Source organism: Colletes latitarsis, chromosome 9 (assembly GCF_051014445.1).
Source record: "Colletes latitarsis isolate SP2378_abdomen chromosome 9, iyColLati1, whole genome shotgun sequence".
NCBI lineage: Eukaryota > Metazoa > Arthropoda > Insecta > Hymenoptera > Colletidae > Colletes > Colletes latitarsis.
The window spans coordinates 21,651,138-21,669,524 of record NC_135142.1 but is presented as its reverse complement, the minus strand read 5'-3'; the positions used below and the strand labels follow the sequence as shown (position 1 = coordinate 21,669,524).

Sequence of the window (18,387 nt, the reverse complement as noted above, 5' to 3'; positions counted from 1 at the left end):
CTTCGTTTGCGTGTTTCTTTAACGAAATATTGAAGTAAATGCATTTATTAGAAAATTATTATTCTTGATATTGTATGTTCCGACAAATGTAAACATAAGAAAATGGACTTTCAATCCGGTATGGTCTAGTGGCTAGGATACCTGGCTTTCACCCAGGAGGCTCGGGTTCGATTCCCGGTACCGGAATTATCTTTTTTTTTTTTCTTTATATTTATTTAGTACAACAAATATCAAATATAAAAATTACTTTGATATTAATTTTTTAGTTTATGTATTATTTAATTCTTTATTACATAATAACGATCGAGAGAATTATATATTTGAAGACTTATTCAAGAGAGATATCTTCAGAAATTTTATATTAATTTGATTGTACTATATAATAGAAATATAATTTAATAATTTATACTTGTAATTTATATTTGTATATTAGAAGTTCTAACACTGTTTTGCCATAGACACTTGTTTATAGAATTTATAATATATCTGAAGTTGTTCTGTTTACTCGTAGTGTAGATATATTCTTAAATATTGCTCAAATTATGTGTAAGTAATATTATTTAATTATTTTTCATACACTATTTGTACATATGTATATTTCCCGTAAATGTTTGCAACACAAATACACGAATCAAATCCGGTATGGTCTAGTGGCTAGGATACCTGGCTCTCACCCAGGAGGCTCGGGTTCGATTCCCGGTACCGGAAGTTTCTTTTTTATTCTTTTTCAAAAATTATTATTTTTATAATTTAATTTACGTTATAATATATAAACTTTTAATTATAAAGTATTCCCCAGTTTTTTATGCTTTAAAGATTCCTGTCTCTCGCTTCCTTAATATATAAATATTTTTTAAATTTGCTCTCTCGTCTATGAATTTTTTCCATTAATAAGGGAATTAGCTACTCTGATTTTAAGGGGTACAAGAGGCGAGCCCTTCGAAATTAATTCAATGTTAATATTCGTTGGAAAAACATTGTTTACCTTTATTTGGCCAACACACAGAGTCTTTGGCGGTTGGTTTGCACGCACCACAAACTCTGGACCAACGCACTGCGCTTTGTTGAATGATCTCGTGGGTCCACCCACGGTCCTATACAGACGGGACGGCGCCCTTTGAACCGCTTTGCCGCGTCTAGCCCTCGGTCCATTCTTTATCAGATTTCTGAAAGGATCGATAACAAATGTCTATGAAAGCGTGGGTGTATAGTAATGAAATGTCTCGTATTGTTGACTAGGTATTCCAAAGTCACAACGCGGGTTCACGTGCCGTGGAAATATAATATATACACTGTCTAAACATTGCAGAACATAGTGCATTTACCGGATAACAGAGTTATACCGAAATAATTTAGTAAATTTTAATTGTACTAACTTTTGGACTATTAAGTTTAGGGCATACGAACTTTTACTTTTTTCTAAGGATTAAAAGACTGCATCGAATAGTACTGTCAAAATTATAAAGTTCTATTTTTAAAAAGAAGTATAATTACATTCAGTTTGCGCGTCATTCGATACCCTTTAATTTTGCCATTTGATACTTTCATGTATTGTTAATCCTCTTTTCACAATCCTCTTACCAGGAAAACCTTCCCACTCTATGGTCAGATCCTTCCAGACAATATTTTTATTCTTTAGAAGCCTACCTTGATTTGTTTCACTCTCTAAACATCCAAACCCACTCTGAACAATCAATTCCCTGACACCCGATATCTACGTGACTTGGAGTTACTAGCCATCGTCTAGGGACCACCCGCGGTGGTGCATAGTTTACGTTAAGCCTTCCTTCAGCCCTCGAATCAGCTATAAAATCCATCAAAGCGAAAAAGCATCGGACCATCCGCCTTTGAAACATTCTTTGCCTCTTTCAGCTAAGAACACTTCGACCAGATGATGATTTACAAAATCTATCGCTGCCCGTGATATATCATTGAGAAATTTAATTATAAATATTTACTCGCAATTTTTATAATATTGTTTCCACTACTAAAATATCGAGAAATATTTCTTCTCTATTTCCTCCTTTCTTACGTCAATCGATCTCCTGTTATGCTCTCTCCGCAACCAATTCTATTCTGTGGAAGCCCATTTTGCGTCTAACTATTTTCTTTTATCTTCCCGCCTTTCTGCTCGCATTTTCTTGGTTCGAAGTTTATCGGTAAACTATGGCTAAAGATAGAGGATCGTGTATTCTCTCTCTCATCCCCCTGTGACAGGCCAACATCGATCTTTACAATTTGTTGGAGGCAAGTTGATAGCGGAAGAAGGTGGCAAACTCCTTCCTTCAGGAGACTAGCGGAACGATAAGGTGACGTATTACTGCATTAGCCAGTTCCAATGCCTTATACAAACATGAAACTGAATATTATCCAACGAAACTGAAGACTTCCAAATATATATATTCAAAACAAACTGTTTTGTTTTTAAAGACTTAATATTTGATCCTCGAGCCTTCAGTAACGACTCGAACATGCTTTTATGTAATTCTAAATGTTTACAGTATTCTAATCACTGTGTTATTGTACCTTTTCTCGCGTGTCTCCTTCGCCAATTTTATTTTTAAAAACGCCTAGATATTTTCTGTGGGATCCAAATTTGAAAATCAATGAGGAACAAGGGTTCTAGGTGACAAACGTGGCCGTGTCCTTCCGCTCTTAGGCTCGCGAGTCTTATACTCTTCTCTTTGTGGGTGCCGGTTCCGGGGCTGCGACCCAGATCGCTTGAAAGCATATATTAACGCGGACGTATGACTTGGGGACAAACTTAATAATGAGGACAGAGAGGATGCGAGAGACTATCCAAAGGACTGTTTTACCGTTGAACGATGCTTTTCACTTTAATTTAACGCTCCATCTTCGCCCTCGAAATTGATGAAATTCCAACGCAAAAGTACGGTTAGGAACAGTGGTTATAAATTTCTACAAAGCACCGGATCGATTCGACATTGTCGCTCTTGTTTGTCGGCTGTTTTTGAACTTCAGGTCTGCTGGAGAACGTGGCTGAGTACTGTATTATCCAAAAAGTATCGAAACTTTGTGATTTCAAACGATGCAATATAATCTAGTCGAATTATCACGCATTTTAAAAGCAGTGAAAAAATCTTCCCTATCGTATATAATTTATTTAAAACGATTGCATTCGTTTTTATATCGAAGTTTCTGCTTTGACGATGCTTTTTTCAGGAACTCCAAATTGCCACATTTTCTTTTATGTGCCTTTTGCTAAAATATTCCAGAGCTGATAACGAAACGGGTTTAAATCTGGGCTTTCAGAAGTCTAATCTTCAGCTTTGACGAATGTCGGAATATGTTGTTTGCCAGCCAGAGCGGAGTTGTTTTTGCTTTGTCAGCGAATATCTTGTTGGAAGGCCCATCGTTTTCTATTGAACAAGGTGTCGTATGGACGTTGTCACAGGCTTCGTAAGAGCTACGAGCATAGATTTCATCCCTTTGTCCGTTAAATTTCTCTCTCCTCGTGAAAACTTTTTCCATCGACGAACAACTTTCTTTTATAACTGCCGCTTTAATTATTCTGCTCAAACTTTACTCGATTTTTTTAATTTGTCAAATAAAAAGTACACCTCTCGTGTACCTTTGTAAACCTCCAACTTTAAAATACAAACGAGAAGTATTTTTTTATTCATCTTTTGAACATGTAATAAATTTTATACATGTTCTACGCGCTATGGAGGAAAATATTATAAAACTTTTGATGTTTTACTAGTATTGCAACTTGGTTCGTTAACAGTTTGATGCTGATCAGTATCAATACATCATTAGACCGCTGATGAAGCTATCTGCAGCGTCAGCGAAACGTTGTAATACAATTCCATAAGAACTGCTCACACCAACCTTCTCTAAAAGACATTTCTAATCGTGTACTTTCAATTATTTAAAGTACGACACATGAATTATAATCAAGATTTATGCTATCAGCCTTTTCATTAACAGTTTCAATTGTTACGGTCAATCTCAAGTCTATTATTTTCAGTTCAAATGAAATTATAAACCTATAAATACAAAGTCTTCCCTAAAACTATCCTTGCAGTACATTAATTACTTTACTAATTTTTATAAGGGATAATATTTTCTCCTCTACAATTTTTATTTTCTTTTCTTTTTGTATTATAGGGATTTTCTTATGGATAAATAAATAACAATAAATTACAAATTGTATCCTCGTCAATTTGAGAATATCGAACGAGCAAATATAAATGATGGGAACAAAAACAATAATATTAAATTAGCAAAGGAATTAGAGAATACAGTTAACTAAAGTTTCTACAACACATAGATTTAAAATAGGATAAGAATTACCTGGGTGGTTTGGCTGGTGGTTCTAATCTCGTGCTTTCCGTGTCGGAAAATGGCGTCTTCTTCAAGGTGGTGATAATACGCGGTGGCTTTGGCGGTCCTTGAACGCTTCTGACCCTTATGGAAGACACTGGATTTTGTTGCTGATCTATCTGCTCCTCTTTCCTCCTAACGGCCAGACATCTGTGATCGGTCGTCGTGAAATTGTGCTCCGGAGGCCGTTTGAAATCCTCCTCTTGTTGATCCCTGCTGGGCAGCTGAGGATTTGAGCATTGCCTCTGCAACACTGGATTCGGTCGTCCCGCTGATTTTCCGTAAACCTCGTCTCGTACACGTTCTGCAGACGACGTTGCTATGTCTGGATGAGAATACCCAGCGGCAGACGGTCGCCTAAAACAATTAACCTTGCAACGTTAGCTCCACCTTGCTCCTCGGGGTCTCTTTTGTAATTAGCAGGTACAGATACGCGTCAACAGTAAATAGAAAAACTCCTACGCCAAGAAAAATGATTTCGAACATACTCAGAAGAATTTTCCAGAAAACAAGATCAGTCTCATTACCCGGAAACAGGGTCAAACAGGGCGCAACGTTTATACGAAATATTTTCATTGCTCTTACGTCCCCTGTCCACTAAAGTACCACATGTAATGAACCATTCTGCATATTCTACACGGACGTAAGTGGCCCTCTTTCTCAAACGAATACGTGCTTTTAATAGCAGGCAAACGAGGACACCCTGATTGAAGGGTACAGCAAACACTATCCGTCATGAGGAATCGCAAGGATCGTTAAAACTAAAAGGGCATAATACCTTGCTATAGTCGTGCTTGTATAAACATCCTCGTTACAATGACCGACCGGTGGCTTCACAGACAGTCCGTTTACTCTGACGTCTTGCGAGCTCAGGAACGGTTTAACTGGCAACGCGTAAATAGGGTCACTGTAAACGTTCCCCCCGGAATTATTTTCGCCAACGACCGTCGGCAAATTGCCGCTGCTTCTGGTGTGCTGCAATCTCGTGTAAATCGGCTGGGAATATGTTCTGGAATGATGGTGTCGTCGTTGGTGCTGAATGGCCGGTCCAACCGCGCGACCAGTCGCTTGTACGTTCAGCTGTGACTGGAACTGCGACCTCCGATCGTCCAGGTTCGCCTCCTGGCGTCGATTCTGTTGCGTTTGCTGGCCACAGAGGCTGGTCAGGTTCGGATGAGAATGAGAGTTCTGCGATTGCAGCTTGAACAGAGCTCCCTTGACCGGATGATGATGGGGAAAGTGATGGACTTTCGGTATCTGATGCTGCTGAGGGGGATCCTGAAGCTGCTGATGATGCTGGTACAGGTGAACTTGACTCGGTGACCTTTGCACTCGATCCTGTTGGCTCTGACGAGGATGATTGAACTGATTCGTCGCGTGATACTGAGCTCGATCCTGATGCGAATGCTGATGACGACTAGTCGGTTGATTGTGCACCAACTGAAGAGGATCCAGCTGCTGATGATGGTGAGGATAATTGCTCTGACGACGACTTTGCTCGGTTCTGTCTGCGAGATTACGAAGAGACGGCGGAGGGTTCAGATGGTGATAGATCATGCGTTTCCGGGCGGCGTATTGCGGCGATTTCACCACCTCGCGATACATGTCCATTACTATGTGGGTGAAAGGCTTTGATTGCAACCGGGTACGACAGTATTCGGATATCACCTGAAACAGTCAACCAAACGTTTGTTAAAGTTTTGTACAAGTTACTCGTATACGTACGTTGTTATTGTGATTCGCTGTAAATGAAAAGAAACTTTGTTTTTTTATTTTTTTTTCATTTGCAAAATAGTTTTCAAATGTTTCTTTAATATTAACGGGTAAGTAATGCTTAATTATAAGACAGATAGAGAGGTATAACTAATATAAACAGTATAGAATGTTTTTTCAATCGGTCACCTATCCCAAAATACTGTACTTGACCACGTCCAGCGCAGCTTAATTTCAATAATCACACAAGAATCGTTGTCTTCCACGGGACACGACCGTTGACAAGTTTTATTTTTAATTTATTCAAATATAGCCCATAATTAGTTTCAACGACAATGGCTCAATTCATAAAAAAACAAATTTATTTTCCATTCGGTGAAACGAATCACCATTATAGTGTACGAATATTAATGGGAGTAATTGTATACATTTTCAAATAAATGAATCGATCGAATGATTATTTAAAATTGTCGAATTATTAGTCCCAATTATAAGCGTTTGAAGATTTTGAGACATCAGTTAAAGGTTCTGCCACTTAATATTAATATAATGAAAGCACCCTTGAGCTACGGTTGAAACGGATATAAAAGGACAGAATCGATGCAGAATTTGTAGAAATTTCGTGGAAGGATATTCGTTAAATAGAGCGTGCCGTTATCACGTGCTATCAGAAGGTGGAAATCAGACGAAGGTAACGAGGTGGAACTTCTAGAACTGAAACGAGACTATCGGGTCAAACGTTTTAATAGATTTAGAAGTTCCCAGAAACGATACTGTTACGTGTCTCTCCGCGGGCTTAATGAGATTGCACACGTGTGTTTATCGCGTTAGGCGAACGGTTTGATTATCCGATTTCGGAATTGTCGCTACCCCCCCCCCCCCCCCCTGGAGACAAACTATTAGTTTCGGGGAACAATAGCTCCGGCGTGAATTCCATAGACGCAGTCGGGCTACGATATCAATCGAGAAACGACCCGCAAGTGCAAACTATAATCGATTCAATGTGTATACTATCACTGTACGATAACAGAATCGAACTTTCGAACGCGTAGCTGCCTTTCAAAGACAAAATTTCTTTCAATTTCTCGCGTTCAAGTTCTTCTACAGAATAATTTATTCGACATAAATTATTTTTTAATTGATTCATTTTCGTTTTGTTTACGTGATGATTATCGTCACGACGTGGGTCTACGAACATGTTCAACTTTGAGGAGCAAAACATAATTATAAGACCTGTAATTATGATATAATGCGGTCACGTTATTAAATTATAATTAGGAGAATTTGAGCCCGACTTAACGCCGGAATTAGTTCAATTACTCGGCGTGAAATATTTTTTTGCGTAATAGGATTGAAGTTGTCATGCTTTTCCAAACACTTATTTTGCGTATCTCGTGCAACAGGGCTATAGAAACTTTGCGTGCTGTTAGCGGAACATTAATTTCAATTTAATTAAAGAGATACGAAAAACGATCTTGTTTTCGTTACTCGTCCCGGTTTTTATAATCTCTCGTCCACTTGTGCGATCTTTTGATCGTGCTTGAATACACTTGATGTATGTACGTTAATAATTGATAATTCTTGCAACTTAATAAAATTCTAATGGACATTCTTAAGTGCCTAATAAAATTATAATAGAAATAACTGCATTTTTACATTATCAAACTAACATTCTTTTCCTTCATCCTCTGTGCAAATGTTTGAACATCTATCGTTAGATACGATTGTAAGAAAATTAAAAAGTACGATGTATATTCGCGTCACAATTCTGTACAAGTGTCAACGTATATTTCGTTCTTTGCTCGTTACCAGAAAGATTTCTTTTGTAGTGTTCCGTAGCGTGCGACGAGAAATGGATATTTTATGATAATTTTACTCGAAAACGATAGTAGCGCGTACCAGAGCACTCACACTAACAAATACTTTACCTAAAAAAAAAACAAAATAATGATCTCTCTCTGGTGAAACATGCGATGAATAATTCACGACCTTATTCAATCCGACCAAGCCATCAATGTTGAAGTTTACTGTCAGCTGTTACTTATTCTTCGTAATCTTGGCGAGCTTAATATCCATTGTAATGCTTCGAATAACTGTATCGTAATTATATAACGTTCTAAAAAAGAAATCTAGTGCTCGAGTCGATCTCTGTAAATAGTGTTAAGACCTTTGACCCATCATCGCGTGATACTATGTCCATAGATAGGAAAAAAGCTGATCGTTCGGTGACAAACGCAAAATCAATATCGTTAATTTCGCGCTGACGTCCGCGGAAGGACGTAGCAGTTCCGACGCCACCGGGGGTGTGCTTTTCGTCTTATCTCGAGGGGCTTCTTCCTTTGGGTTTCATCTGCATAGCAGCCCATCGGCGAAGTGGCGATCTCCGGCCTGGATAATTTATCGCGGGTCGAGGATCCCTCGCGGAAATCGGCGACGGTGGAATAAGTTCGCGCCTGGCCCAGGGATTTCATCAATTTCGCGGCCCATTCAGGTGCAACCGATGAGTTACGACCGGCCGAACGAATGGCTTTATTAAAGTGGACGGTTCCCGAGAAAATGACGCCGCGTGATCGAGGACGACGCGCGTTAATCGCAAGATCCTACGCCATTGTCCGCGAGAAACGCGACGAACTGTGTTTCAAACTCCAACGACGAACAGAGAAGTTTTATGGAGTTTGTTATTTTTGCGTGGGCGGCCGGAGAAGTTGGGAATATCGGAGCACTGTACGGGATGGTCCACGAAAAATCTTTGAAAATTGTTTTATTCGAAACGATCGAAAATAGACACTCTATTTTGAAGATGTAGATTTCTTGTTGTGAAATGACATATTTGAAAATAAATAACGATGGATTTAAAATAGAGGGTTGTTTTGAAGTTACAGAAAATTAAAATAAAAAATAAAATATGTGATAATATAAAAAATTCCTGTGCAATTCGCATTTCGTTTCAAACGTCCTCGAAATTGAATTTAACGTAAAACGTGATTGTAAAAAAAATGGTCGAAAAGTATTATATTCCATGTTTTCGATTTATTTGTCGCATAGAAATTCGTTCCACTCTATTGCTGAACGCTCAATATATGGAATTCTTTTTCGAAAAATATTTAAGCGCAAATTCGCTGAACACGAGCGCACTTGTTTGCATCTACATAAACGTGTCTCTCCAATTCATTAATTCCGTTTGTAAAAATTGATACCAGCACGAATGGAGATCATATAACAGGTTTTTATAGCTTACTTATCTGCTTAAGAACTTAATAATTTGCAGTTTTATTATTGCAAGAATCGTTGCAAGCGTCAATTAGACAAGCTCTGATTCTTGCAAGAATTATTGGAGCACAAAAACAGCTGTATCTTAATGGAAACAGAATGAAGTAAGTCAACAAATTAATAAAACAGTCAGAGCACAAGTATACAAGGTTACAAATAAAAAGGGTTTTCAAGTACGAATTTTCCCCATCTATTAATCGTTATAATTTCAATCTAACGCAATCCTATCGATCGATTTAACAAATTTATCTAGTATTTTGAGGGCCTGCTTCGAACTACCGTAATACATCAACCTGTTCTCTGCTCCAAACCATTTCCAAGGGTAGATGCAACGATACACAGCGTAGAAAACAGAATTGATTACGATGACTTTAATTGATTACACAATTTACTGTCGACGCAGAGATATCTGTTTTACATTCTATCTATCTAGATATCTATTGTACATTCTTTGTTATCTTTCTTGTTAAATGAATCTTTACCATTCGATCGTTACAATCGTACGTTTCGTTCGTAAGAAGGTCGTTCCAGCTTCGCTTTGGGATATTTTCTTATCAGTCATTCGCGTTCATTTCGCGTCATGCCTGAAGGGTTAAGTCAGGAATTGACTGACTAGGATCATTCTCGCCGTTCTCTTACTCCGCTCGCGCGACATATAACACGATTAGCGAGCCACTGCAAACGCTCGAGTGCTCTCTGCGATCGCGTCAAGTTCGTCACAGTCGCCTCTGTTCGACGGAGAGGCGTTCGCGGGTCCGGTATTAATTAAATTTGTATCGGTAACGCGTGACGATATCGATGACGTCGACCAAGTAATTACGTAATCCGGCTCTTCGATACAGAATTAATGGAGCGCCTTTTCGCGCGGGAAAACCACGCGTTCCTTCGTCGAAGCAATTTTTCCCAAACTACATTCCTTTTTAATGCGACGACGACGACTTCTGCTGGCGTTGGAATAAATTTTGTTTATTTAATTTTAACAGATTTATTTGAGGATTAAATACGGTAGAGAAGGACAGGGAATTTATAATTAAATTTAATCAAAGCCTCCTTAAATGTTATATTGATAATGATTTCTGTAAAATTGTTTTGAATAGAAAAATAATTGAATCCATGGGAAATGCTTCAGAGACTCAACCGTGTTCGTTATGTTATACAAACGGAGCAAATTACTCGGAAGGTAAAAGAATGATCGCGACCGCCTGAATGGATAACGAGAATTTTGGCTTCGACTTGGGCGCGCGACGGTCGAAAAATTTCAATAACACGAGGACGCTGCATTTTATGGCCCGGAAATTGCATTATTATTCTCACGAACGGGTGGCCCGTTGTTCTCCCGTTGTTTGAATCATGCGCATGCATCCGATTCAACTCCAATGCAGCTGCTTCTTCGAGCGAGCTCGTGATTCAAGATACCTAGGCGCTCGATGTTCTTGGCCGTTACGCGGAAATTAGTTTTCGGCTCGCAAAAACGTTCGACCGCCAAATTAGCGAACAGCCATAATTGCGTATTATTTAGAACGTATCCGCGAAACGTAAAGCTCCTTAGATGGGAAGCCCAATTTCTTGGCAACAGTCAACCGGAGGACGATTAATAATCGAATCGACAGCTTATTAAATATTAAAGGAATTTATAAACTTTATACATAAATTAGTAACTTATTCTTTGTTCAGGCATAATATTTGGAAGTATTAAAATTTTAAGTAAGAGGAACTCTTAATCTTCAAAATTAATGGTCTTAAAAATATTGGAAAACTATGTTTTATTTTTGCAATATGAGCAGACAATTGATTATCGTTCGTAAAAATCTTTTAGACATATTTATAGACCATTATAATTTACAGAATATATGCAGATAAAAAATCATAACTCCTGAACGGAATGGAGGATTTTAATGTTTCAAAATGCAAATAACGCATATTTTGGTAAAGAATATGTAGAAATTCTAAGGATGTTCGAAAAGTCGTTCTTTAACCCCGTAAAGTGAGAAAAGCCCCATAAAAGTGGTCCAATTTTCAAACGACCATAACTCCTACTAGAGTTCATGGGTACCTACAAAGAAGTATCAGACAACATTTTCGTAAAGCGTCAAATAAATTTATTAAAAATGAAAAACAATTGTTAAGAAACATCGACAGGGGTAGGTGCCTAAATTTTTCGACGAAAAAAAAATTTCAAATCGATCTGGAAAAATTATTTTCAGTTGCGAGGGTCGATTACAATCATTTTTGGTCATTACACATACCCTAGAAATCCTACCCATTTTCGAGAAAAAAAATCCTTACCGAAAATATAATTGCAGGCCAGAAATGTCTGCCAGAATTTTCATGTGAATCTTTAAAACGTCATAACTTCTGAACGGATTGGAGGATTTTAATGTTTAAAAAAGCAAACTACGCGTATTTTGATGGAGAATATGTACAAATCGCAAAAATATTCGAAAAGTTGGTCCTTGACCCCGCAAAATGAGAAAAACCCCATAAAAATGGTCCAATTTTCAAACAGCCATAACTCCTACAATTGTGAATATATTTCAATGAAACTTTTTTCTGAAGTAGAGCTCATGGGTACCTACAAAAAAGTATTAGACAACTTTTCTGTAGGGCGTCAAACAAATTTATTAAAAATGAAAAACGAATTTTTAAGAAAAATTGACAAGGGGGTAGGTGTAGGTGCCTAAATTTTTCGTTGAAAAAAAAAAATTTTTAATCGTTCTAAAAAAATTATTTTCAATTGCAGGGGTCAGTTACAATCGTTTTGGGTGAATACACATACCCTCGAAATCCTACGCAGTTTCGAGAAAAAAAATTCTTTACCGAACATGTAATGTGTGTTAGTTGAATTCGTGTTTTATAATCGTATGAAAAAATTATATTTTAAGACACGTGACGATAGAAAACGTTGTTTTAAATGAGATTATAGTAGTTAAGGTCAAGACCTAAAATCAATGATAATTATTTAATTTTATAAGACTGAGAATGATTCGACAAACTTCAAGCGTTATTACAGATTTCAAAAAATAAATGTAGGAGAGAAAGCTTTTTCTATTCTCCGCTTTTTTTTTTTTTTTTTAAAATACGAACATTCTCGTACGTTACAGGAATATAAATATTGAATTCTATAAATTTTATGTGGCAATTTTCTTCGTGACGTCGAGCACACGGATAGGTCCTGGCAAAGGAAATACTTACACACCCATGACAGAAAAACATTCGAGCGTAACGATGCACAATGAAACGTGGAATACTGAAACGTTAGCTATTGAATTATTTCACACGTTCTCCGTTAGTGTACGTCCACGCGTGAATCGAACATTCAAGTATAGACGTACGATTCTTGCATTCTGAATTCCCATAATCAAAATCGTGGGGTTTTTATGAACTGTTAACTATGAATGTTTACGTGCAATCCGTTGAAACATTTTGCATTTATCAAAATTCATATACAAAATTACTGCGCTGAAACATTTTCAATTTATAAATCCCAAAAGTTACCTCATTTTTTTCCTTTTGTGTTTGCGATGGATCATAAGCCAATTTATAAACAAGATTAAATCGGAACGAACTAAAGGCCAAAATTCGTTGCTTTCGACCTCCTTTCTACAATTTCATGTTATTTATTTCCGAGATACAGAAACTCGGGAGTGAAAATGTTAACCGAATGAAAAAGCTAGTTCAAGACGCTATTAGTCATTGCCGTATAAATAAAACAAACCTCCAGACCCAGTTTCCTTGGCCATTTTCCGACCCGATACGAATGAAATTTACGTCATAGAGTGCAAGCTATTAACAGCCACGCGGGTTACGTTTCGTAGCAAACAAATGTGAAAAACATCGTCGTGCCCGGAACAAATATTTTACCCTCTCTTTCCGCCTTGGAGCGGTTATTTTTATACCGGGACGTCTGGCGGGGGAACAAGAACCGCTATCCGATTTTTGCGACAGACAGGAGAAAAGGAAACAGCTGAAAACAATTTCCACTGGATTTACAGACTTACGTCTAGAAGATTCATCAAGGATGCTCGTCTTCGGGGATCGGGTTCCGTCATGGCGGCTAAAACGGACTGAAGCGCCGACGAGGGTGAAACGGAAACTGTTCCCATCAGCGCTGCGACTCTCGGGGTTGTGTCCAATAATGCCCTTCCCAACGAGTACATCCACATCTAAAAACCAGTCAAAATTTCGTGTGAAGGTAACAATGCGTTCGATATACACAGGGATAATGTTTTCAGGGGTGAATCGTTAAAATAAACAAAATTCAGATATCCATCGGTGACATCTGTCGAGCTTGCGACAGATGTCATCGATTAACGTGTGAACTTTTTTGTTCGTTTCAAGCGAACACGTCGTCGTGTTACATAATTACAAAATTAGGTTAAAAATATTTGTTCAAAATTATAGTTCTTTTGATGTTACAATACGTGAAATAAATTAAACTAGGCAAGGCAAACTGATAAATTCAATTACACTGTATTCGTATTATAAAAATTTATTTTAACAATAAAATGAAAAAAGAATTATTTTTTTCTTTGTAAAATAGTTCATTTTATACTGAATTTATTACTGGTCTTAATAGTAATTTACACATGGTGATAAAGGAACAGAAAAAATTGAAGAGAGAGGTAAGTACGTCTACAAAGTGTCATAACACGGAAATGACGTGTTCCATAATTGTGGGTGAGAATACTGCAATATGACCAGGTGACTGCTACAGCTGTTGCTATTGTACACACGTATTTCTCTCTCTTTCAGTTTTATAACGGTTTCTTTATACTACGATCAATCCTCAGAAGAGACAATCGCTATGTGACACATGTCGATTTCGATGAAACTTTCTACAATTGTGTATTGGACCAACTTGAGAACCTCGTCGTATTTGAGTAATGCTATTTTTGTACTTTCAGGAAAAAACATCTATTTTATTTCGACTCGTCACTTTTATTTACGAACGTACAACTCGTAAATGAGAGTAACACCGATTTCAAGTACACGAAAAGGGCAATAAAGTATTGGAAACATAAAAGAAAATCCCTTAACGTGGTACGAAATCGTTTTCGAAACGTCAAGATACGCAAACAGTTATACAACGCTTGCGAGAAGTATATAGAAGCAGGTGGTACGCGAAGAGATAAATTATTATATACTTCGGATTACGTTCTTTCAAAGCTTACCGATACTATTGACAGAGTCTCAATAATCCACAATATTGATCTCTGAAAGTGGACGTTAGAAGCGAAAAGAAATACCGATTTGTCAATATTTAAAGCAAGACGCGGATACATAATTTCAAAGAGTACACGACATTGTTTCGCATGAAATAATATTTTTACCTTTCAAGCAGCGACAAAATACTGAACGTTCAGACGGGAACATTTTTAAAAAGGGGTTGTTTATTCCTGAAAATACAATGCTAATCAAATATGTCGAAGTTCTTGGGTTGCTGCAACAAAAACAGATGCAAAATTCAATGTCCAGGATAAAAAAATATCGAAATTTGTCACTTTCCTCTATAGATCCCACAAGTTGCAACTATCCCACGTAGGTTTGGATTTGGAAACTTGGTGGGATCGATCAAATAACTTGTCGAGGTGTTGATCTGCCAGGTCTTGGCTATTGAGGCGGGAGACTCAGCACAGTTTCCATTCCCGCAATCTCATCCACAGGCTCGAGAGCTCGTTGATAGAAAGCTGCGTATTCTCTTGTCTGTGAATTCTCCTCTGGCGATGTATTGATTATTCGAGGTTCGCTGACGAACGAGCGTTCCGTTCGTGGTTCATCCTGGAAGTACCGAAACCTCTGGTGGCATGTTGGCCATTATTCCCGGCGCCTTCAAGGGAGTCAATCCCAAGAAAGGTCTCTTGTAACCCTTTGCAACACGAAGGATCGCAAACAACGATGGAACTCGTCTTTACCGAAACAACAACGATGTTGAGCACCATGACGTTCTCTCTGTTCGTGAAACGCCATTTGTAAGGCCGATCTACGTTCGTCGTTTTCTGGTGGACTTAAATTTAAGAGCTTAAAAAGGCTCTGTGGGTGTTCGCCACGTTGGTTTTGCGTCTAAATCCATATATTTGAGCGTGTCCAACGATAAGGATAATAACAGTCTATCATGGTTAGAGGCTTTCTTCATCTAGACTTTCCACATAGCCAAGCTTTTGTTCCTCTTCAGAGTTGGATTTTTGTCTCGTATCAATTTCATTTACGAACGGAGCACCGAGATCTTCTTTCTTCTTTCGACTGAGTGGCTTGCTGTTGTAGGAAGTAATAAAAGCGAGATAGCAAGATTCTCATCAGTAAACTCTAGCAGTCCCTGCCTTAAATTCTGGGACTTTCAATGGTCGTTCGAGGAGTGCTTGTGAGAGAGAAAGGTCGAGCGTAGCCCTCTGGCAGCGAGCGTGGGAAGTCTCGCTACGTGTCTTTCCACTATTTCCAAATTCAGTTGCGAATCAGCATCTCGAACGACGTCACGGAACTCCCAGAAACATTCCCTGACGTTCAGGTGCGATAAACCGTGCAGTATATCCAACGGAACATCCTGCGGTTCGGAGAATACCTCCTCCTACAGGATTCAAGCCGGATACTTTGGAGCAAAGGCGAACCGAAACATCTCTTTTTCTCGTGTTTCCTTTCCATTCTTTGCTCCTTGCTTCCAGTAGCAATTGGAAACCTCTAAGAACGTTCTCGAGTTCTTTGTATATCGAGAGCTTGTCGATGAATTGCTTCGCCATTGTTCTTGTTGCGTGGCTGTTCTTGCTATAGCGGCTGGATACGATCCTGGTCAGTTCTTCATCTGATACTTGAGAGGTCATTTTCTTGTTTGATTTGCTTCGACTTGGCTCCACAGGTGCATATTTCGGTTTTAGACCTCTTCTTTGTACGGATTCGCGGTGCACTGGGCCCCAATCAGGATATTTGACTGCTCGAATTACTTTTACTTCTCTGAGGAAGAAGAACAGGTGTCTGTCTTTTCGAAACGAACTTTGGATTTTATGGTTTTCTTGTATACGGTCGCGACGATATCTAAGCTGACGTATTGTTTTATTCCTCTTGCGAATAATAATCAGAACAAGAAACGTTATCTTTGAAAAATCGTGTCGAGTATGATTTCTGGATATTCCGGTTTGATTCCCGTAAAAATTGCGTCGCATGGAAAATATCGGAGTGCATGGAACGGGTGTCAGGAGGAGCGAGACTAAGTTACACAGCAATTACGTTCATAGTATTTGTACAGCGTTTGCACGAATCATCGTCCGCGATCGTATTTCTTTTTTTATCGCGTCGAAATAGCTTTCAAGCACGTGTAACAGAAGTTTCAATTTCCTGCGTAGCGTGTGCTCAGCTAAACAGAATTAGTCTCCTTACGTGTGCCTTTTTTTATTCGTTGCAAAATTGCAACCGATACGATACTATGTCATTTTTGTATCATGAGGTATTACACGCTTTTTAGAACGCTAAAATTCGGTTTATATTCGACAATTGCATTCTGTATTAATTCCTGTAGCTATCTGGTTTCTTGATCGAGAATGACACTCTGGTATAATAAATTGAAATCAGAGTTTGGTCAGCATCAGTGTACAGTATAAGAAAAATATGTGTAAAATAAAGAAACAGCGATGCACGTGACACCGACAAATGTAATTAACGATTTTGATTGATCGACGGTGGCTTCGTGGAGCTGAATATGAGAGTGAAAAATGTTTAAAAGGTAGGTAAAGTGTGTCCAGGGATGGCAGCTCGTCAGGACGACGTTGCCTTGTGCACGCAAGGATCTACTAAAAAGCGAACCAGAATCACAGTGTAAATCACCTAGGCTACCTGCTGTAGGCTTAGTCCTTGTTCAGGGGTTCGCATAAAGGACGAAGCTTAGGTATGCACCACGTCTCCTTTCAGCAGAAGCCTCGTTCCAAAGTATATGTACAGGGCAGGTAGAAACTATCGTCAATGCCGTCGCCTCTTTCTCTCGTCCATTCTTGTACACTGCTACTCAAAAGTCTCAGAGCAGTTGTTTCCAAGACAGGATTTTCAAACCATTTCTGTATCATGTTTCAACGCCTCAAAAATTTTTATACGCATTTCCTCTCTTAACGTAATAGTCGATCAAGTTTTGACGAAATTTAATAAAAAAAAATAAATGCATCATAATTTTCTAATTACCCCCAAAATATTTATAATTCGGAACTACCTTTATTAGCTAATAATTATGTTTAACAGTCAATAAAGATATTAGTGTTTGACTCTTGGAATTTTCCTAAATAATCTTCCTGGGAAAGCCGTTTTCAAGCTTCTACGCAGAGCTTAATGACTACTCCAAAACTCTTGAGCCACAGTGTACATAGCTTTTGCATGAATATATATTTTTAAACAGGATAACGCGGATGAACGTGGATTTCGATCCCTCCCATAATCCCTGTACTGCTGCCTCGCGTAAAATCGCAGGAACAGGAAACTATCGTATTACGAGCATAAATCTTTTCACTACTATTTGATCCTAAAGAATTTTTCCTTCCCGAAAACAAATTTGTGAGAAAAAATAGAAATTCTTATTCCGTTTCTAAAGAGATAATTACGTTTCACTCCGAAGTAAAAAACCTGACTGTTAATAGTATTTTTATCGCTCTGAAACGTCGTGCATACTATAGTTTCAATCAGTTAAATAATTTATTATTTACTGGTAATCAATGAAACGCTTTCACATTCAGAACACATTGAATCAGAGATAATTTAATGCTCTGAATGCTAATTAGTTACTCTTAATCACAAAAATAATCTGTCAGAAATGTTTTACTTCTGAAATAAATATTACAACTTGAATATAGACTAGGATCAATCGGTAGGAGTTTACTTATTTTTAAAAGCACCGTTCAATGTTTGTTCCAGGCTTAAAAAACATTCCATTTGCAAATTGATAATTTTCCGCGGATACAAGGTACGAACTACAAGAATTTTTTTTGTGCTAAATAATATTTACTATGCAACACGAAGTAAGGAAGAACGTTGCGTAGAGATCGTACCACGCGACGCGTGAGGGTAGTGGAAGCAAAAAGAATCGTAAAA

General features: G+C 38.1%; 1 protein-coding gene and 2 non-coding genes across 7 annotated transcripts in view; 2 read left to right on the top strand and 1 right to left on the bottom strand.

Annotated features, from left to right (window-relative positions):
- The window catches only part of LOC143345237 (uncharacterized), a 102,115-nt gene that overhangs the window by 10,679 nt on the left and 73,049 nt on the right, over positions 1-18,387 (bottom strand). For all 5 annotated transcript variants that reach the window (XM_076772155.1, XM_076772152.1, XM_076772151.1 and 2 more), the window contains 4 exons: positions 13,329-13,493; positions 5,126-6,015; positions 4,318-4,704; positions 986-1,166 (listed from right to left, as the gene is read on the bottom strand). In XM_076772155.1, coding sequence (XP_076628270.1) covers positions 986-1,166; positions 4,318-4,704; positions 5,126-6,015; positions 13,329-13,493 — 1,623 coding nt within the window. The remainder of the gene's footprint in view (positions 1-985; positions 1,167-4,317; positions 4,705-5,125; positions 6,016-13,328; positions 13,494-18,387) is intronic.
- On the top strand, positions 115-186 carry Trnae-uuc (transfer RNA glutamic acid (anticodon UUC)). The gene has a single exon. It is a non-coding gene; the product is annotated as a tRNA-Glu (tRNA).
- Positions 637-708, top strand: Trnae-cuc (transfer RNA glutamic acid (anticodon CUC)). Its single transcript has one exon. It is a non-coding gene; the product is annotated as a tRNA-Glu (tRNA).